At 40.1% G+C, this 23,033-nt stretch overlaps 1 protein-coding gene across 1 annotated transcript in view; it reads right to left on the bottom strand.

Annotated features, from left to right (window-relative positions):
* The window catches only part of Col28a1 (collagen type XXVIII alpha 1 chain), a 154,307-nt gene that overhangs the window by 75,492 nt on the left and 55,782 nt on the right, over window positions 1-23,033 (bottom strand). The window contains exons 15-23 of the mRNA XM_051151944.1: window positions 22,025-22,093; window positions 16,865-16,933; window positions 12,626-12,694; window positions 11,447-11,515; window positions 9,095-9,166; window positions 8,322-8,390; window positions 6,000-6,071; window positions 2,450-2,518; window positions 1,849-1,917 (exon numbers count right to left, since the gene is read on the bottom strand). Of these exons, the coding sequence (XP_051007901.1) occupies window positions 1,849-1,917; window positions 2,450-2,518; window positions 6,000-6,071; window positions 8,322-8,390; window positions 9,095-9,166; window positions 11,447-11,515; window positions 12,626-12,694; window positions 16,865-16,933; window positions 22,025-22,093 (627 nt within the window). The remainder of the gene's footprint in view (window positions 1-1,848; window positions 1,918-2,449; window positions 2,519-5,999; window positions 6,072-8,321; window positions 8,391-9,094; window positions 9,167-11,446; window positions 11,516-12,625; window positions 12,695-16,864; window positions 16,934-22,024; window positions 22,094-23,033) is intronic.

The following is a 23,033-nucleotide window of genomic DNA, read 5'->3' as shown; positions in this document are numbered from 1 at the left end:
AGAATTTGCGGTAACTTTGTTACTTCTAATGTTAACAGCAAGTATGGTGGGTTCTCCTCATTGTCAGTTTGACTGGATTTGAACTCACCTAGGAGTTCCTAGAGAGTTTGCCTAAGGAGGAATGACCCCCCTCTGAATGTGGGTTGGCACCATCCCATAGACTGGGGTCTGGATTTAAAAAAAACAAAAAACAAAAACGGGAGAAGGGAAAGCTCTATGACCACCAGAGCTCTCCTCTATTTGCTTCCTGATTGGACAAGATGTGAGCAAATTTCTGCCAGCATGGCTTTTCCACCAAGGTGGACTCTGTCTGCTGAACCACGAGCCAAGCTAAACCTTTCCTACCTTATATTGCTTCTTGTCAGGTATTTGGTCTCAGCCACGAGCAAGGCAATGAATCTTGGAAGTTTCTTGGGTCAAGGCTAGGGGCAGATTTTATTTAGGATACCCAACAACATTTGTTATAAATGGAATTTTGCCATTTTGCCTTCCTTCACTAGATTCAAAAGGATGTCATACAGAAGCAATTCATGTTGACCTGTCTCTCATTCAACAGAAATCAGCACAAAAACTGAAGCATGGTATTCTAAAATGGGTGACCGGGCCGGCCTGAGCATTCTCTGACGTATCATGTAAAGTTGAATGCGTGTGCCAACCTTGCATCAGACATTCAAAAGAGTACATGACCCGAAAAACGTGGAAATGGCTACACTGAGACTGAATGCCATCAGGAGTACCACTTAAGCCCAAAATGGGAGAACATGTTTGGCTGAAGAAGCAAGCATCTTTAATTACCATCATCTGCAATACCCAGCAGGCATCAGCAGGTAGCAGGTGAGGCTTATTGCAGTGGCCCATTGTCTCGCAAAGGGGAGAGTAAGGATAAACAGACAGCATAGATCACGGAGTGTGAACAACCAGTTATCAAACAACATGGAAACAATGCCCCCCCCCCCCGACATATATATAAACAAGATAACACCTATAGTTTCACATGGGAAATTTGACATTTTTCCTTGCATCAACTATATAGCTAGGGTCCCAGGAGCAGGATGAACAACCTGGCTGAAGCTGTTTGAGATATTTTGAACTTATTCCTGAAAGCTTTATGTGACAGGACCCTCTACTCCCCAGGTCTTGGGCAAACTAGAGTACTTGTGACTCTGGTGACATGAAATGATCACTTTTTTTCTAACAATGACTGAGTCAGCAAACACTTAACCGTAAGCGTGACTGTTTCCTAAATATATTAAAAATACAGCTGTTGCCAAGTCCTTATTTCAAGGAATTATTTTGAAAGGGGTAGTATAGATGGTGACCATGCCCCAAAGATCTTTGTGTTCAAACATTGGTCCCCAGCCTGTGGCCCTACTGAAAGATGGTGGAGCCCTTAGGGGTTCATGTCTGCATGGGTATTGGGACTGCGGTTTTTTCTGGTCTCTTTTGGCTCACTGACTGCCATGAGATGAACAGGAATCTTCTTGATGGACTCCCACCTTGACCTACTGAGACGCTCCAGGCCTCAAGCAAAAGGGACACGCAAGCCTGAAAACTCTGAAGCCACATGTCAAAAGAAACTTACAAATCGGTGATGCACATATTTCATCAAGGTGGCAGAAAGTTGGCTAACATATTGGGGATCAAGTCCTCTTCTTGCTCCCTCTCCCCCCCCTTCTCTTCCTCCCCCTCCTCTTTTTTCTCACATCCCTTTCTCCCCCTTTTCTTTCACAGTGCAGGGGTTGAACAAAGGGCCCTGTGCATGCTAGGTAGGCATTCTATCTCTGAGTTATATTCCCAGCCTGCAGTCTATCTTCTCACATCCAGAAAGGAAGAATAAGTAAGTTGTACCTTTGGTCCTCGTACAGAAAGTCCAGGTTCTCCTTTAAGACCAGGCATCCCGGGTCCTCCTCGGTCTCCCTGTCCATTTGAAATAGCACTTTGTAAGACTCTACATAAGAAGCTACTGAAGTGCATAGTGAAAATAGATTTGCCAGTGTGTAAAGAGCTGTAGTGCATTTATCTCACCCTTTGGACATCTTTGAGAAATTCAAACAAAGGATTAATAAACAATGTAAGTAAAGATTTCTATCGGTGTCTGGGAAACGCCACTAAAAGGACATGTGACCGTTACACTCAATTTAGATGTAAGAATTCCTGTGAGTTCTCTTTAAACTGAGTGAGTCTTTTCTTCCAGACTTCTCAGTTAGAGATCCTGCAGGCTCTCCTGAAAACGTAACAGCATTCATGAGTGTTGGAACCTGGGCGTTGAGAGAAGGATCAGGGTGGCATGGCAAGCTTGCTGTCAGGTGTGAGATGTCTGGCTCTTCGTCTCCTCTGTGAATACCTTTTAGGGATCTTCCCAAACTGAACTTCTAGCGCAATAGAACCATCATCACTGACATAAAAATACATATGTATTGTCCCGTCCAACTTTAGACAGAATGTATACCTTTGGCCCAGATGGCCCAGGAATTGAGGCTCCAGGCATTCCAAAAGGGCCCATAATGCCCGGCTCTCCCTAAGAAAACCAGAATAGCTGTTACATTTCAAGCAAAGAAAACTATATGTAGTAATTATAGGGAGAAAAGAAGACAAATATCTGCGTATTTCAGAATACTCCAACCCCTGTCTCCATAAGTGTGAATATGAAAATGACTGGAACATCCTTTGTAAACCGCTGCTGAAGTTATTACCCTGTACACTCTCCTTGCCTTTAAATAAATGTGTTCAATTAATTCCTGAATAGTAGGAATTTTTTATCTCCTGTGTAGCCTTTTACGGGCTAATAAAGATGAAGCAATCCATGGTGCCTGTGTTTTATATTGTATGCCAAGAAGCTCAGAGAAAAATCTTGTATTCAATTATAGAAATAGTCTCCAGCATAAGTTTTGCAATACATGGCTAATTTATCAACCTTTTTCTTTTGTTGCCTTTATTGCCATGGCCATGTTGCATCAGCGTGCCATTGTGCACCTCATTTTTTTTAGAAGCAGAGCTGATATATTCTATTTAGAAATTGAATAGGAAAATTGAAACGTCTTTCCCTCTCTTGCTCCTTTCTGCCTTCCTGCCCTCCCTCTTCCAGTCTCTCCTTCTGCCTCCATTTTATCTCCAAGACTCAAGGGGCAAGAGCTACTTCCTGTGCCTCACCTCAATGTCGGCCCGTGTTTCTCAAGTGCTAATGCATACAGGTACAGTTTGGTAAATGTGCAACGCTTGGTTTCAGGCCCCAGAAACCCAGACTCTGTAGATCTAAAGGATAGGGCCCAGGACTAGGAATCTGTATAAGCAGCTTGGGGTCGGGAGTGGAGTGTGGGGTGGGGTGGGGTGGAAGGGGATGGATTCTGGCACAAGAGCCATTAATGCTTTGAAAGACCCTGCTCTAAAGCAAGTGCCACTGCACTCCCCAAGGTTCAAGATGACCCATTGAAACATCACAACTTTATATAGTCTCATTTTCATACATAAAGTTCTAATATTTTACATTATTTATGTAAAATTTCAAATATACATCAACAAAGTGGTTTTATACATTAACAATTTTAACAACAACAAAAAAAAAAGAACAAATTTATATTGGAATGTGATCAAATTTTTCCTGTCAGGTGTCTGTAATTAGAGACATTTGGAAAGAACTGTTCCAGAATACAGATGAGGAAATTACAAAGTGTAAGTCAAAGCCCAGCTTGCCTTGGGCTAAGACTAGTTTTCATATCTTCAAGTGGTTATAATATAAGTGCCTACACAGCGGCCTCAATTTTAGTTCTTGGCAGGCAAAGCTGAACTAGGTTCTATCTGGCCATTTTAAAAAAACAAAAACAAAACCGTAACCAAATGACAGAGGTTTTTCTTAGAGACTGAAGGATTTCTATGCTGTGCCTCAGTTGGTGATGCTAGGCTCTCGGTTCACTGGCTAATTTCTCCTTTGCCTGACATATGTTCCTTAAAACTCAACAGCATGAGTTGTGCACGGGGTCATCCCAATTCTTCTAGGAGGAACGCAGCCTTCCCCCCAGCTGAGGCCTCTGCTGTGGGAATTCTCCACTGTACAGCCTATTAACTGAGCACACAGCCTGCTGAGACACACTTCACAGCAAGGCATATGATGTATGCGCTTATCCTTAAATCTGAACCCGTCTGTGAAAGCAGGTGACACACAATTCATGATGTGCCAGCAGATTAACCCACATCCAATCCTCTGACAAAGGAACAAAACTTAGCTAAATTTTCTTCACTAGAGGCAGGTGAATGGCTCAGCAAGTAAAGGCACTTGCTACCATGCCGGACAGCATGACTTCAGTCTTTGCCATCCGCGTGGTGAAGAAGAAAACTGATTTCCACAGTTGTCCTCTGACTTGCATGCACACACATGTGCATGAGAGCATACACACACACACACACACACACACACACACACACACACACACACACCATGGCACATGTACACACACAAATACACAAATAAATCAATAAATCTTCACGAAAACCAGGGTTTAGTGAACACAAAAATTATGTTTCTAGATTTATTACTTTTAAAATGTAAAAAGTATTATAGAGTTCCCTTGCATACCAAGCCCTTGGATTAAGGCTTAAGTGCGCTTTAAGATACGGCAGTTTTTTTTCATCTTAAAAAAAAAAAATTCCTCCAATAAACTCCACATTACTTTGAATAAGATTAGCTACAACATAAAAAGTAACTATTGTTAATACTAATAAAATGTATTTATTTCACAGTGGCAATTCTTTTGGTTTGGTTTGGTTTGGTTTTTCACAGTTCTTTATAATGTGTTTCTTGAACTACCTGTGGCCTCTGAGGAAACATGAGTGCCTGGGTCGGCCCCCAAGAGTCTGCCAAATCCAGACCTCAGAGACACTGCAGGAAAGACTGAGAAGCCTGGGTTTCTAACAATTCCCCGACAACTGTGATAGACACTGGGGGACACGCCCAATCATAGCTCTACAGGCAATCCTGTTTTGTTGCTCTCTTATTTTGCCAAGATAAGTTTCCAAAACTCATTTTCTCAGAGCTGGAGAGATGGACCTGCAATTAAGAGGACATTGTAGCTCTTACAGAGGCCTGCGTTCTGTTTCTAGCATCAACACGGTGGTTCCTAACCAGCCCTAACTGCAGTTCTAGGGGATCAGAGACACTGGTCTGACCTTTAAGGGCACCAGGCATATACATGGTACACACATTTATACATGCAGCCAAAATGTGTGCACATAAAATAAAATTAGTAAATCTAATAGCAACTTTAAACGAAACTTGCTTTCTCTCCATTTGATCTTTAAATAGTCTGCCCTCTTTTACGATACCCTGTGTTTTCCTGGAGACTTAAACTCTCAGGATTGTCATTGCAGATTGCTGACATCAAGGACACTGAATCCCTTCTTACTGCTCACCTCACTCTCCACCTCCCTCTTAGCACCCTGCTCTGAACAATTTGGACCACAGACCTTCAGTTTTCATTTCACAGCATTGATTTTTCTCTCAGGGTGACTCCTGTGCCAAGCATTTACTGATTGCAAGAGACTGTTGAGGGCTGGCCTTGGCTCTGTATTGTCGCCATTGCTCTGACTGTATGAGGACTGTATGAGTAGTGCAGGATGGGACAGGCTTTCCAAGGGCTCTCTTCAGCATGTCTGCCAATCAGTGTTGGGCTCACTGTTTAGCAAAACAAGATGGTGGGCAGGGATGTGCTATGGTTCTACCTTTTCCTGAGTTTCTCACCATTTGGTAATTACTAGAGATGACTGGAGGTCAGATTCTCCCCCTAGAAGCACAGATGATTATATACTTTGTGAGATCTCTTTCTCCCATTCTATTATGGTCTGGAAATACAATGTTGTCTAATGAAATTTTCCTTTGGGGTTTTTTTGTCATGTGTTTGTTTGAAAGGAAACAAGTAATCAAATTTGAAGTGGAAATTTAATATTCTATTAAAGCCAGACATAATTACCATGTCCTCCGAGCACAGACAAGAATATAAGAAACATACCTTCGGCCCTTCGGGTCCTGGAAACCCCCTCTGCCCTTGATTTCCTTTGCTCCCTTTCTTTCCTTCATCACCCTGACAGAATAATTACAAAAATATAGAGGTTGTATTAATACATTGTCCTCCAGCCACGTGGCACCCACATCAGAGCCAGGCTTTCAGCAAGCGCCAGCTTTTAAATGATCTGTGTGAGCACTTGCCATCCAGGGTATCTCAAAGCTCCCCAGGAACCTGCTCAGTCGTTGTCATTAACGCAAAGTGATTTGATATTTTTTTACATCTAAGCTCTGAAACCCGGAGACCTTTTGTTTGAATTTACGAGTCTTCTGTACTGTTGGTCTGTGCACAGATGGTTCTGATACATTCGGTATTTCAGAAAAGAGATGGTTTTTATCCCGCATCTCAACTTCCAGGCTATTTCAGTTTAAAAACACTAAAAGAGACATTTTTCAAATCAAGGCCCCCATTTCTTCCTCCGTGGGGAGTCTAGTTCGTTCTACAAAAGAAGGCCGATCATTTTGTTGGTGAAAAGACACTTAAGCAGCAACCTGGAACAGAGCTGGAAACTAACCCCTGCTGCTTCGCAGCATGCTGTGCTCAGCAGAGTTCCCACAACCATAAAGAATTCTGCTGCCTTCCACCAGAGCCTCAAGCCTTAGAGGACTCCACTGCCGCCGAGGCTCTACTGCGAGGCACCATGTCCAGATTTGGGCCCAGGCCATGGAGGCAATTGCTCCTTGGCTTTGCGGCTGAGATCACTGGCACAATGCTTGTACTCAGAGTGGAGCCCCAGCTTTCAAGCAAGTCTCAGAATCACCTGGAACGTTTGGTAGAGCACGAGTTTCTAGATACCATGTCCAGAGTTTCTGATTTAGATACTATCTCCAAGGGCCCGACAATTTGCCTGGCAAATATTAGCATGGGATGCTGACCCAGCTGAGCTGGAGTCTACACCTTGAAAACCAATGGATCGCATACTAACACATCAACACAAGGCACTCTACTGCAGAAGCAAAGCGCCTCCAATCGTACCCACAGTGATGCAGTTAACTCCATAGACTGCACACCAGTAACGAGCAGTGACACAGGGAAACACAGCCAATCAGCAATTGCGCCGTCATGGTTAACTGCAGCAAAGAATGGAGCAGCCCCAACCATGTAGTGCAGATTCAAGTTACTGATCCAGTCACCTCCAATCAGAGCACAACAGGTGCACAGATGCACGTCATTAAGCACCAGCACTAAGGATGGCCTGGGCTGCATCTATTTGTGCTGTGTTGTCCTTGGCAATCAGTGCGTTTTGGTACCTTTTCCCCTGCTTTGATGCCCCTTCACTTAGGGTTCCCTCATGCAGTAGACACGTGTTCATGCTCTTCTGGAGACTCTTCAGCCACCTCATAACCTAAACCTCTGATCTTTCCCAGAGACACTACCCTTCTCCGTAGCCTCAGTTCTGACTATAAACAGGCCTGCATTTCTAAACATATATTTTACATGATGTTTTAAACAATGTTCCTTGTCTTCTTGTTTGAAGGAAAAGTTGATAGGTTCAAGTGGTTGAAATTGTACAGACGTGTTTAAATTTCAGTCTCTCACATTTAAGACTAAGGGTTTGATGTTAGTACTTTTACAAGGATAACTAACTGGGATATCAGTATTTTAGCAGAATTATAAATAGAACACTAACCTGTATGCAGTGTGATTGACAACTCTGCATAAGAACTCCGGGAATTCTGGCACCTAAGAGGGGGTATGTTATGTTGCTAAAGGTCATAATCTAGGGGAGAATTTATATCTTTTCATCGTGACATACAAAGATGTTATCCAAGTAGCATTTCTAGAGGGAATAAGGTGAAATTTATTTACTTATTTTTTATACTAGGAATCTAATTCATGTCCTTCCTATGCTAAGCACTTTCTCTCACTAAGCTACAAACCCTGTCACCTAAAAAGCCATTTAACGAGGTGCTATGCCTTACTGTATCTGAATCAACTTTATGTGCTTTCAAATTCTAACAATGTATCTTGAGAATTCTTTTCCTTCCTATTTGTCTTTAAATATAAGTTCATTCTCAATTCATTGAGAAAACCTGTGTTCAAGTCTTCTCTATGCTGAGGCTTAGGATGGATGTAGGAAAATGAAGATGAATAATATACATTTGCCTTCTTCCAAAAGCTCTCAAGACAGTATGGGTGATTTTTAAGCAAGATGTAAACATATTTGACATAGCAAGAATGAAAGTCAGATTGCTCCTTAATTGGCTCTTTAAACTAAGGACCAGAGAGCACAGGCAGCTGCTTCCTGCAGAGCTGTTCCTTGCATACCTTGGGGCCAGGCAGTCCTTTCCCGGGCATTCCGTCTGGTCCTCGTGTTCCTGGAAGCCCAGCTTCTCCCTGGAGGGCAGGACACCAATGACTCAGTTTGTTTCCAGAGGACAGAATGCAGAATCCACCTTGTATCTCCTCTTGTTGCCAGGGCATTCAACTCAGACTACCCCCCACCCCACAAGTCACACCAGACCTTTGTTGTCATCTCATAATTAAATTGGAAGCTTATCAATGAATAAATTAACATTAAACTCCCCTTTAACCAGAGCAGCTGAAATACCACAAAGAACGCCTATCTCCCAGGAAATTTCCAGAATGCTAAGCTCACTTTTATTTGGCTCTTCACTCACATTTAGTAGATCTTTATTTTTCAACAAGAAAAACCTTACACCTCACCATCTGCTATTTTTCAGTTGTTTTATTGAAAACTGAGTATTTCAGATGTCAGCACAAAATAGTTCAGGATAGCTTTACTATAGGCTAACTTCTGGGCTGTAGCTACAGACTCTTTTGGAGGAAGAGGGGTGTTTTTGCTTGAGATTAAATTGACGGGATTTTCTATAACCCTTCAAGAAAGTGGAAAGTGTTCAAGCCAAAACACCAGCCAGGATGAAGAGCAAGTGGGGCACCCGTGGCAGCTGAGAAAAGGACCTTTGTCTAGGGTAAAGCAGAACACTCATTCTTACAGACGTCTGTTTGTCTTGGGTAGACTGAGGTGCTGGTGTAATCCCACAGTTTTGACACTGATAATATGAAAAACATAAGCTTACCTTCCTTCCAGAAGCTCCGTCTTCCCCTGGTACTCCAGGCTGCCCTGGGAGCCCCACTGTACCTGGCTCCCCCTGGTGGATAAAAAAATTTTTATTTCAGTGGCATGTCCTCATGGTGCACTTCCATTTTGAGGTATTGAATATGTCTTATCATACTGAGAAAAGCCTCTGAAAGAAGAAATGTAATTAGCAACTAAACTTCTCAACACACAAAGCCAAAGTCCATGTGGATAAAAGACAACTTTAAAAAGCAAAGCGTAAAATTTTTAGAAAACTACAGGAGAATATTTTCATGACTTTAAGGTGTCTTAAAATATTTTAAAAGCCCAGGGGTCCCGCTCAAACTAAGGCACCAGCCAAGGACAATACAGGAGGTAAACTTTAAACCCCTTCCCAGATCTAGCCAATGGTCAGAATATTCTCCACAGTTGAGTGGAGAGTGTGATACGACTTTCTCACGTACTCTGGTGCCTCACATTTGACCATGTCCCCTGGAGGGGGAGACCTGGTGGCACTCAGAGGAAGGACAGCAAGTAGCCAAGAAGAGACTTGATACCCTATGAGAATATATAGGGGGACGTAATCCCCCTCAGGAACAGTCATAGGGGAGGGGAATAATGGGAAAATGGGGGGGGGGAGGAATGGGAGGATACAAGGGATGGGCTAACCATTGAGATGTAGCAAGAATAAATTAATAAAAAAAAGTTAAAAAAATATTTTAAAAGCACAAGACATAAAATGAGAGACACACATCAAAACATCAAACTATAAATTAAAAGAAAAAGTGTCAGTTACAACCTAGGCAAAGGTATTGGTAATCCTGTCAACAAAAGCTTAACATCCACACATACAAAGAACTCTAACAATAAAAACCTAGCATAAAGTATCAAAGATCCTTAGGGATTTACAAAGGGAAAAGCTGAAGGTCCACCAAGCACATGAAAAAGCTGTTTATTTAGTTTTCAGGGAATAATGATGAAATTACTTTTGCATATTTCAAACTTTTCAGTTAAGACAATGATACATTGTGGGCAAGAGGTGATGTGATGTCCACATGAGACAGTATTGCTGCAGCATCAAAAATTACAGTTCCTTCAAACCCCAAACCAGATCTAACCAATGGATAGGACATTCTCCACATTTGAGTGGAGAGTGGAGAGTGGGGACTGACTTTCGTAAGAACTCTGGTGCACCATATTTGACTACATCCCCTTGATGGGGAGACCTGGTGGCACTCAGAGGAAGGATAGCAGGCTACCAAGAAGAGACTTGATACCCTATGAGCATATACAAGGGGAGGAGGTCCACTTCAGTCACAGCCATAGGGGAGGGGAATAAGGGGAAAACGGGAGGGAGGGAGGAATGGGAGGATACAAGGGATGGGATAACAACTGAGATGTAATATGAATGAATTAATAAAAAAGATATTAAAAATTACAGTTCCTCTGTGTGCTTTTGATAAGCCAGAGAAACTTGTAGTCTGGCATATACAAAAGAAAATGTGGCATGTTTATGGTAGAAGCATGGGCAAAAGTCAGACATGAGAAGCACTTTAAATATCACAAACAGGGAAATGAGTAAACATGAAATGAGATATTTGCATACAGTGAAGTTGCTTGTTTGTTTGTTTTTAAGTGAGAGAAACTAAGATTAACTGGAAAAACTGGGATTTAAACCCAGGTAGTCTAACTGATGATCCTTAACATAGGCCGTCTCTCTAGATTAAAGTGTGAATTGTACATATGTGTATACATGTACACATATGTATATCTATATGTGTGTACAATACACATCATACTTAGCACTTAACATAGTGTATATTGTATCAAAACCACACAGAATGACAGCTTTTATTACTTGTTAATACATTATTATTATGAATATACTATTATGGTCTTTTATGATTACATCTTTCCATATATGTGATATGTATGTCCTTGTTAAGCTTACATCTGATGCATTCTTCTGGTATCCAAGTTTTATAAGACTTTTGTCAATGACAGTCTAACAACAGTGAAGTTAAAAGCTCAGTGTGGCTGAAGAGAACCTATATACATACCTTCAGGGTGAGTGACAGACCTGTAAAGTTTATATCAAGCAGTTATTCATGCCTTCAGCATTATTTGAGGCCCACCATGTTGTCAAAACTGGCATCCAATGACAAATGAGATGAACAAGATCCCTGCCCTCAGGAAAGTATGAATTTTATAACAACTCTGCCCAATGAAAACACCAAGAAAGCTAAGCAAATAATAAATACACTTTTCTTCTGAACTGCATTTTAAATTTCAGGTGGTGGGTGCATGTTCTTTCTTGCATTGTCTAGTAGTATCTTACAAGCAACTAACTCACCTTTGGACCCTGTACTCCAATTCCCATTGGTCCTCTAGGGCCTGTTGGTCCCATTTGGCCTACTTCCCCCTGGGCAGGAAAGAATATTTAAATATGGAAGGAAAAGAAAAGTAAAAACATTCCTGCCTTTTATTTCCTCAGAGCTTTTGTATATCAACAAAGTGAGATGATTTTATGTACTTAATTCATATGTACTTAATTCACACACACACACACACACACACACAGGGTGATAGTTATATATGAAGTTCCATCAATTACAAGAATTCTTAATGCAAGTTTGACTTAAAATATAGGCCACATGGTCTATACCTGTAGGGATGCCTTGAAAAGATATACAGTTACATTACATAACAGCTAAACCAATACATGGAACTCCTACGTGATCTCTGACCAAGAGCGACATCAAAACCAGAGAACATCCTGAGTTCTCAGTGATAAGCCCCAAGTCAAACCTCAAATGGCACCAGCTCCTGTAATCGCAGCACCAGGGAGGCAGAGACAAGGAGGTCCTAAGTCAGAGACTAACTAGGTCTATACAGAAAGACCTTGTCTTCCCCCCTACACCAAAACAATAAACAAACAAACAAGCAAACAAAGATTAAGGGTAGAAATGATGTCCTTCTTCTTATATGTGTGCTCCAAGGTAAGCAAGCATCTCTGAGAAGTTTCTTTCTTTCTTTCTTATTTATTTCTTTAATGAATAGTGACCCTTGAAGCAATATGGAAGGTATCCATTTACATAATAACTGCCTTTCTTTGAGAGATGAAGAAGAGTTCCAAATTAAGGGGTAATTTGGTTCTAAAATTCAAGGAAAGCGCTTATTCTTTCGATCATTTCTGTCTCCACCTTTTTGTTGAACCCACTGAGGGAATGCTGGTGAGAATAAAAGCTCACCATTCAGAGATGGTGGCCTATTTGCACTGCTAGACTAGGGTCTCAATCATTAAAAATTAAAAACAAGATATAGATAAAGGTTATGAAAGCGAATACATTTTAAACCAAGAAGAATATGTATTATCCATTCCAAGTCATTAATAGTATCAGGATCATTTGGCATAGAATGTTCTGATTTTAAGTTAATTCCATCTGTCCTCTTGTATAGTCATTGAACATTAATCATGAACAACTATACCGATTATACTATAAATGTATTATTTTGTCACTAAAAAGATTACCTTAGAGCCAGGTAAGCCTTGTCCTGGGGGTCCTTGTGGACCAGGTGGACCAGTTGGACCTTGGATCCCCTTTAGAATAAAAGTTTTAAATGTGATTAGTGAAATTAAGATGTCTTGTGTCTTCCAAAGTGAAAATGTAGTTCTCCATTACAAATTGATGACATCACACCATCTATTGACTGGACTTCTGGGCACTTCTAATCAAACCCATTGTTTAAACCCCAATGCATATACTTCTGTGATAGTAAGAGACATTTTAGTTGGCTCACGTGAATACCTGGAATAAATTCCATTCTTCCAGTAAACACCTCTACTCCCAGGACTTGGAAGGCAGTAAGAGGCCAACTTCTATGAGTTTGAGAGCAACCTGTTCTATATAGTGAGATCCAGACCAGTCAATGCTACATACCAAGACCTTGACTCAAAAAGCAAAATAAAAAATATATACTTCCCCATGCCTGGTAGAGTCAGGTGTGGATATGTGGACTAGATTATAGCTATTAGGATGTGGGTGGAGGGATGTACAAAAGTTCTCATCCTTTCTAAAGAAAGAAGTAGTCATGGTCCTTCTCTTCTTCCTGTGGATAGAGCCAAGCAGATACCCTACACCATGTAGATGAAAACACTCCCCAGGGAGGCAAGCTAGCAAGAACAAAGATGCCTGGACCCTGGCCCAGTGTAGACTGATGGACCCACCCTCTGCCCCAGCTTGCAATTTCTAATATAAAAATGGAAATTCCACAGTGCTGAACCAATCCACATCTCTCGTCTCATGCAGAGAAACACATTTCCTAGTTGGATGCAATAGCAAGTTAAGGACATGATCTGGACTCTAAAAAGCAAGCTGACAGACAGAAACACGTTTAAACACATGGCTCCTCCCTCCACTGTAGGTAAAATGGGGTAGAGGAACATAGTGCTTATGAACTTCTCTCACGGAGAAAGCTGTCTAGATCACAAGGTATTTTCTTTGTAGAAAATGGGAAGGTGTTTGGTGGCAACTTTCTTTACTCTGATCTAGAAGGAGGACCTCAGAGGAGACATTTGTAGTTTGATTTTGGTTTGGGGGACACAGAGGACTATTTTCTGACTCAGGCCCTAGAAATCTAAAATGGTGGTGGTCAAAAGAGGCCAGACTGGAATCATGCTGTGTACCCAGGGTTTGTCAGAGCAGAGGCATGTCAACTTTTGGTGAAATGCATGAGAAGTAAGGGACAAGCGAGAGTGGCCTGGAACTATTTTGAATCTTGTCCAGGTGACTTCGAGGGGTACCAGAACTGCAGTCAAAGGAATAAACCACCAGCAAAACCAGGCTAGTAGCAGATGCATCCAGAGGAAGTTTCTCATCCACATCCTGGGAGGGCTGCCTAAAGGCCTAATGAGAGAATCCCATGGGGAGGTCAGAACATGTCTCCCCAAACCCTGACAGCCAAAGCCATGTGCCACAGAAACAGTCAGGAAAGAACTTTCACGTTTCTGCCCAGTCTCTCTCCACCTCAGCCTAGGAACAAGGAGACCTCCTCATCCCTCCAGCCTGTACCAGCTAATGAAGATGAAAAGAAAGTTAACAGTCACCAGGAAAGGTTTTTGTTTCTTTTTGACCAAATACAGAATTAAATCTGATATTTGCAATATGCAGCAATCCTACGACTTCCATTGTTGAAAAGTGATCCAAGGAGTGTGTGCTTGGCTGGGAATGTCATTCAGTGGTAGGAAAGTGAAGACCTGACCTCCCACTGGGAAAAAGTTTTTAAAGACTATCAAGAGGAAAACAAATTTTGCTTGTTTGCATGCCTCAAACTGTAACTGTGGAAATGATGTTTATAAAACATTATTAATTTATACTTATATAATGCAAAAAGCCATCCTTTTTGTTCCAGTTAGATAATATAACTGCTTGTTCATTTTTGAAATACACGTATTGGGGTTGGAGAGTTAGCTTAGTAGTACTTGCTACTCTTACAGAATATTTAAGTTCACGGTACCCACATGGTACTGGCAATCATCTATGGCTTCAGTTCTAGGGACTCTGGTGCTCTTTTCTGGCCTCTGTAAGTAACAGGCATGCATATAGTGTACATACATGTGTGCAGGCAGACATTCATATATATAAAATAAAAGGAAACACATTTTAAGATAAGATACAAATATCATTCATTGTTCTTTAGTCAATGAGACTGAACAGTCCACACAATGTAGGGGAGTTACAGCATTTCCAAGAAGAAGCTTCTCCAACTTGTATAACTGTCCACAAATATCCCTTAATGGACAAGGAAGAAAACACCACGGCATGTACATGCTTCGTGTGCACCTACATATCTGTATATGGTCACTTGTATTCTATTTTATCCTGTAAAACATCTGCGATGATAAAGTATCTAAACGTTTAATGAAATACACAGACTGTTTGAAGGACATTTTATCTGTGAGTTGTTAAAAACAATTTCCTCATAAATAGATGAGTGGAGAAATGTATTTCTAAGCAAGTCATGGAGCGAGAAATTATGAGCACAAGAGCATGCTAGCTTAAGGTTAAGAACAGACCTGAGTGTCTGCATAAACAGAGATTAAGTTTAAGTACCATTTATGCCATTTCTCTTAAAAGAGTAAATAATTTTTATCCTCGTGCAGAGAAATTTGCAAACACCACCTTTTGTTTACTCTCCTTTAAGTGTCAACCCTATAAAGACATTTTGCCTTTAAGATTTTTTCTTTTGTAATAAAAAAAGGCATACAAAACAGAAAAATTATAAAAAAATCAACTGTGAGTAACAATCTCCATCAAGAACTGACATTCAAAGGAAACAGGAAGCCAGGAAGCCACAGGTGGGAGGTTCAGAATCCACAGACCATCTGGACAGACTGCTCTGTCTTTGAACCTCATTGTCAGTCCCAGATTTGTATCTCGGCCCCCGACAAACCACAGACCCCAGGAATGTTAACAGTGCAGCCAGGATCCTAGGACCAGAAGGTAACCCTGCAAGGCCCAGCAGACAAACTACAGTCTTAAGAGTCAATCTGGGACCATCAGTAGCCAGAATGCCCAGGTCTTAATTATTACCTCAATACTTATTTACAAAATGACCTTGATGTTTTCTGCACCTTAATCCTCCTAGTGTATTAGACTGGGAACTCTGCCAAGGGTGAGGAAGTGGGAAAAGGAGTAGTTGCCAACCTTAGTGTTGCTTGGGACAACAAAGTATGCAGTAATAGCGATAAAGAATTCTTAGGAATAAACTTACTGTTAGAGGTCAACAATGAGATTTGGAATGACCTCACATTCAAAACCTTTTTCTTCCCTTATCAAGAAAGTATTATGCATTCTCTAGGCAACATAGCATAGCAATTCAAACCGTAGCCATAAATTTTAATCAAGTGAGCTTGCCACTTTCTAACCAGGGCAATAAGCCTGTATTTTCTGGAGGCTTTGATTAAATGAGACTGCAGAGCTAAAAGCCAACGGTGAACAATGGTAGGTAATGTTAATATCCATCCCTCACACCATTTACATTTGGCCAGTTCTCCAGCTTCCCCAAATACCAGAAGATTTTAGAAGCAGTTCCGACTCTGAGCATACGGACAGCCTTCTGCCCACGTGTCCTTTACAAACAAATCCCTCCACATGCTGCGTCCAGCTCCCCAGGGTTTGGGGCAACCCTCCCTGGAAGCTGCAACGTCTCTGTTGAGAAGGCCTCCTCTTAGAGCCATGAGTCTCCTCGGCTGCCATGCCTTAGGATACCTTTGGGACAGTGTCTTTGGGAAGAAGGTCTTTATGTTAAGTCTCACCTTTGATTCTGGTACTTATTTAAATCCCAATACTATGTTTACGTAGGTGAATGGTTAGGGTATGTGAAACGCTCCTCTGCTGGCTTTGGGGTTGAGAGTGTGGTCACTTTAAAGAGGAAGGCAACACAAAGCCAGCAGGTAAGAAAATACTTCTCTCTCAAAGGGAGGGGGGGCTACAAATGTAAAATATTATACCAGAACACTTACCTATTAATAAGGTCTTAATATCAGAAGGCATAGCACCAAGAAACACATAATTTATTTATCAGTCTCTGAACATTCTAAAGTTATAATATTCTCACGATACAATTTTATCCTTCCCGGCATTATTCTGAACTTGAACTCCACTGGAATTCAATTGCCAAGGGAACAGAGGTGCTTGCAGGCCTGGCCTGAGCGCAAGGGCTTGGATGAATGTTATGCACCAAGGGAGAAGGAGCACGCACTACCCACCTGCTCTCCTTGACTTCCAATGCCAGGAATACCTGCTGGTCCCTGGGGTCCCACAGGGCCCAAATCCCCCTGTCAAAATATGAGTAGACAAACCTTCATTCACACATGATAACCTGGAACTGGCATAGCTTAAAGCCTATCTTTATACTTTTAACAAATTCAACATGGAAAATATACAATCTTTTATTCCCTTTCAACAATTTATAGTCCAAATTTACCAAAACAGTTAGTGGTGTACTCATTGTTTCATCTAAATTGGCTATCTTTGGTGAAATTTTATTATCTATTTTAGCTTTTGAGACTATAATATAATTATATCATTTACTCCTTCCCTCTCTGCCCTGAAATCCCTCCCATATACCCCTCCATGCTCGCTTTCTAATCCTGATCACCTTTTTATTAATTGTTGTGAGATATATATATATACATATATATATATATATATATGTATATATATATATTCCTGAGTACATAAGGACAACCTAGAATTTGTATCAGATTATGTTCTTTAGCCATTTCTCTCACAACCCAAACCATCTAAAGTAATCATAGAGACTCAAATCTTTCCTTATGGAGTATAGCTAATGTTTAAAATTAATAAAATGTGAGAAAAATAAGATTTGAAAGATAAATTGGAGAAAATATTTTTTTTTTTAATTTTCCAGTGATACATAAAAAATTAAGATACGGAAGGCAACGAGACAAAAGAATTGAAACTTCTCCAAGAAAGCCAGTGAAGGCAGGTGTGGTGTCGAACTCCTTTAGTCCCACCACTCAGGAAACTGAGGCAGGCGGATCTCTGTGAGTTGGATGCCTGTCTGCTCTACATAGCAATCTCTTGGCCATCCAGGACTACATAGTGAGACCCTGTCTCAAGGAAATGTATATGTGTGTTAGGAAAACAGTATTGACCATTCATTCTGCACATCTTTCCATAAAATCCTCTTGAGTTCTCATTGTGTGCCAGGAACTGTTCCAAACATAGTTCAAACATAGGAAACATGGATCAACACACCCCCAAATTTCCGTCCTCAGTAGAGCTTACAGAGCAGAATGAGAAAGAACAGGTTAAACAAACAAACAAACAAACAAACAAAAAAAAACCATACTATTTTGAATGGTGGTCTGTGCTTAGAAAAAATTCTAAGCAAGAGAGGCAGATTAACTATTGAAATGCTGGACAGGATGGCCTCGTTGTTAAAAGGAAGATAGAAATATAAGGGAAGGATTCCAGTCAGAACATACAGCTAGTAGAAGGATGATGGCTGACTGAACAGGAAACAGGAAAGAGACAGCTTGAGTGGTGTGCCTGTCAGTGAAGACAACTTAAGCCAATGATGTCAGAGAAGTCTGGCAGAGTACCAACAGGGACTGATACGGTGACACGGACCCTGGGTCTCCTATGAGAGAGAGAGAGAAACTAGAGATCAGTTTCCTGCGAGAGAATAGACGACTTGGAAGGAGAGATGATGGTGTGGCATGGGAGATGGTGTGGCATGGGAGATAGAGTTACCACTTACTGAGAAAGAGAACATAAAGAAAGAAGCAAGGTTGGAGGTGGGGGTGATACCCGGAGCTCAGTCCCAGCCTGGTTAAATCTGGGGAGCCTGAAACTGACATCTAATGAAGGCACTAAATGGGAGAGATTGGACTAAGGATTTCCATTTGAGGCCCTCAAAACAAAGGCAACAATTAGTACCACACCTGGGTGGTTTTACCAAGAGACAGAGAAGGGCAGAGGCAAGTCCTCTGAGAACTCCAATCTTTAGAGGTCAGACAGAGGGCTGCAAAGTGGACTAAGATGAACATCCAGAGAGACCATGTAAAGAGAGTGTTTCAAAGGGGGAGGGGTCAGTGAGTGCAACAATTAGATCAAGTACACCTACTGAAAACTAATCCATTGAGCAGAAGAGAAAAACAAGCCTTGTGTCTACTTTAATGGCAACTACATTTAGACTACATCATGGGGAGCGAATGGTTTTTTGGCAGAGTATTTGTTATTGAATTTAAGGCCTCATTCATCTGAGGCAAGCTCTCTATTACTGAGATGCCTTTTATTTTGATAGACAAGCTCTTGAAGTTGCTTTCATTAACCTTGAATTTACAGCCATAGGTAAAAGGTAAATGACCAGGTGCCTGTGTGCCCATAACATTTGGTTTAAAAACACAGGCAGGCAACTTGGGATAGTTATTTATTTATTTTTTTTTAAATCACATAATCGGATCAGGTTTTATAAAAAGTGAAAGTATGTTCAACATGTGTCAAGACATCCTCTAGAATAACAATTTGTCCAGTTTTGATTCAGAGAGAGACTGTCCTGATTCAGCACTTGCTCTCTTCTTCTCTAGGGGCCCTGTCTAGTTCAATCATCTTTATAACTCCTCTCTGTGTCTCCACCTCCCAGATGACCTTCAAGAATCCCCACCATGTGCCATATGTCAGATGGCAGCAGTGCTGACTCCAGCACCCAGCACCAAACCAATAATCTTCAAATTGTCAATAAAGAAAGCAAAGGCCCCCCTTTATGCAGAGTTTACAATTAAACGTCTATGCTGTCATCAATGCTTATTCTAGCAGTACTCATGACAGCTAAGTTACAAAGCCAGTTTAGATGTTTAAGAACACAGAAATGGGGAAAGAAAATGTGGTGCATAATGCAACGCAACTCTTTCAACCATAAAGAATAAAGTTATATCATTTGCAAAAACAAAAACAAAACAAAACAAAATTTTTGGCTGTGAGTCTAGCTTTTAACAGCTGATTCATCTCTCCAGTTCTCCACTTTAAAAAAAAAAAAAAAAAAAAAAATGGAAGCAACTAGGCCAGCAAGATGGCGCATTGGCTAAAGGTGCTTGCCACACAAGTCTGACGACCAGAGTCTGATCCCTGGAACCAATGTAAAGGTGGAAGGGAGAACCAAATCCACAAAGGTGTTCTCTGACCACCACATGGAGTAATTAATAAACAAATAAATACTTTAAGTGGATACAACTGAAGAGAATGATACCAAAAGAATTAAGATAGTCTTTAAAAGACAAATATTGTATATTTTCTCTCATTCATGTTCCTAGATCTTATGTGCTACATAAAATTCTGTATGCACATTTGACTTGAAAATGGAAACACAACTATCTGTGAGAATTCAGGCAACCACTGGAAGGAGAGAGTAGCATTATGGGAAGAGGAATATGCATATATATATATATATATATATATATATATATGTCTTTATGCTACAAGTATAATAAAAACAACTAAAATTTTATTAAATAAAATTAAGCAGTAAATATCTGTGTCATAAGCACTTCTTTATTTTTTTTTTAACAAATTATATATTAGCGAGCACTTAATAGGAGTATTACATTATCACCTGAATCACACACCAAAGTTTCTGAACCTCATGTTTTACTTAAAATAATAGGAAAAGAGAAAAGACCAGTAAAGAGAGAAGAGACAGAGTTGGTTTTGTAACAGAGCAGCAAATTAAAGCGTTTCTATGTGACAGTGCCCAGGTATTTCAAGAGTTTTTTTCATATGACCTCCAGATGTGAAAGTACAAATGCCATGTCATAGCCACACTTGGAAGGCTAATTCTCTGAGCTTGCGACCTTCATGTTCTCATAGCACCAAAGAAAGAACACCTCACGCATTTCTGAAGTATTTTGCAGCTGCTCTTACACCTGGAGCTGAGCTATTTGAACCAAGAATTATATTAGACTTAAAATTTGCATGACACTTTATCATTATTTTTGCTAATTAGTCCGAAGAGAATATCTCACACATGATTGAGCCTTAACACTTGAGATAATATCAGTTGTTATTATAATACAAATAATATAATTGTATGCTTAGAAGTTGACAGATAAATAACTCATAATTGATATGAGGTGACTAGTTTTTGCCTACAGCACTTTTAACATTTATTTTATTATTCTCTGAGAACTTCATACATGACTATTGTATTTATGTCATTTCTATCCCACATTCTTTCCACTCTGACTGCTCTTGTATCCTCTAATCCCTTTATAATTCATAACCTCTTCTTCTTTTAATTTGTATGTGTGCGTATTCATGAAGATATATATATAACATATAGCATATATCTCTTTCCTCTAGCAGCTTTCACTTCCCATTACTCTTTAGGGCCTGATCAGATTCTAGTAGCTTCTATCACCAGCTTTAATTCTACTCCTAACTAGGACCTGGCAGTGAAGCTATAGGGCTGAACAGGAGTTCACAGACCACAAACCCCAGATGGACCAAAAGAGACGCAAGAACACTCTGTCATCAGGTCTGAGTAGAGGCAAATTAATACTGTTCAAATCTCAAGAAATGGTCAGATAGTATGTAAAATTGATGTTGTCTGAAACTGGGTGCTTCTACTGTTTTTCAACCAGTTATTACTCATCCAGGCTCCATTTTTCTATAATTTCTAGAGGAGACTCATTAAAATGCTCAATCATAAAGTTACCTCCGTTCCCTGAAAGCATCTAATACAACACCAGCTTGTGCTTTTGTGAGTGGTCCCCAAACCACCCAACACAAGCCCAGTGTCTGTGTAAAGCTTGGTCCTGAGTTGCTAATGGCTCCCACCAGCATGGATCTCCCTTATTGCAATGAACCAATAACCTTTACCTAACAACTAAAGGACAGCAAATATATTCTTAAGTAATTCCCGTACTCTAGCTCCATTTAAAGGTGATAATTTTGAGTGAGAATCTAATGATGGATACATAGATAAATAATCATATAATAGATTATAGTCAATGTGCTTTTTTAATTTTTAAGATCATAATACGACTGCATCATTTCTCCTTCCTTTTCTTCCCTCCACGAATATACTTTCAACAGTTGTTTTCTTTACCAACAAGTGTCTTTTGCTAATATCTTGTTTCAAAGATGTATTGTTGCTGACAGAATGCATTGACAGTTGAAACTGAAATAGGTAAGGAATTATTTGAAATATAAATAATGTGAATTTCCACATCATAATTCACCCTGCATTGTAAAATACCTCACAACTGCTAGTTTATAATTACCTAGATCTCTGTGGGATGGTTGCCATATTATACGCAACTCAAACTGTACATGAATAAAGAGCAATGTCAAAAGTAATTTTACTCAATAATGGCTCCCATTATATATTTTATATTCAATACCTTATCCCCTTTGATTGACAGTCCTTGCAAACCTTGTGGGCCAATTGGTCCTTCAGAACCCTTTTCACCCTAAAAGCAAATTGCAAAGGTATCAGTACCCAAAGAAAAATAAGACTTTTAAAAAAGTTTACATTATACTTATTGAGAATTATGATCCAAATTTTTGTAAAGATTTATTTATTTATTGTACATGAGTGCTTTATCTGCAGAAGAGGGCATCAGATCACATTATAGATGGTTGTGAGCCACCATGTGGTTTCCGGGAATTGAACTCAGGACCTGTGGAAGAGCAGATGCCAGAAGAGGGCATCAGATCCACTAGAGCTGAAGTTACAAGTGGTCATGTGCGACCACGCAAGTGCTGGGAATCAAACTTGGGTCCTCTAGAAGAGCAGTTAATACTCTTAATTGCTAAGCCATCTCTCTAGGCCCCCACTATGTAAAAATTTGTATTATGTTAAAATTTGTTGGGTATGTCATTGAGGCATGCCCTGAAATACTGTACTTTCTGGTATTTTAGTATTTAACATCTCTCTTTCCCTCTCTTTCTCTCTCTCTCTCTCCCCTCTGTCTCTATCTCTCATACACACACACACACACACCATTTTAACATGCAGAGATATAAAGAAAATGTGATCTTAATTTTTTATTGCTTAGGTTAAAATAAATAGAAATCTACTAGGTGCCAAAAATTTAAGAAATTACATATTGCAACTTTTTGAAATATAATAATTATAAATAACATTTTATATGTATTTTTAAGAGTGATTCTTTCAATAGTTAAAGATTTTATTTGTAAGATCACATTGTTTAAGATAATTTTTTTCATTTTATAACAAATTTAACAAGGACAGATTATAAAATAAACTAAACAGTCATTCACAATTTAGTGTCTATTACTTTAGCTAACTGCTTTTCCTTCTTGAAATGTGGGCCTCTCATCGGTACCAAATGTTGATCATGGTAGAAAGATGTAAAAATGAGATGCCTAGAGCTCAGAACTCAGTGA

The sequence above is a fragment of the Acomys russatus genome, chromosome 10, assembly GCF_903995435.1.
Source record: "Acomys russatus chromosome 10, mAcoRus1.1, whole genome shotgun sequence".
Taxonomy (NCBI): domain Eukaryota; kingdom Metazoa; phylum Chordata; class Mammalia; order Rodentia; family Muridae; genus Acomys; species Acomys russatus.
The sequence above is the reverse complement of the archived record's forward strand: the minus strand, read 5'-3'. Positions and strand labels throughout refer to the sequence as shown.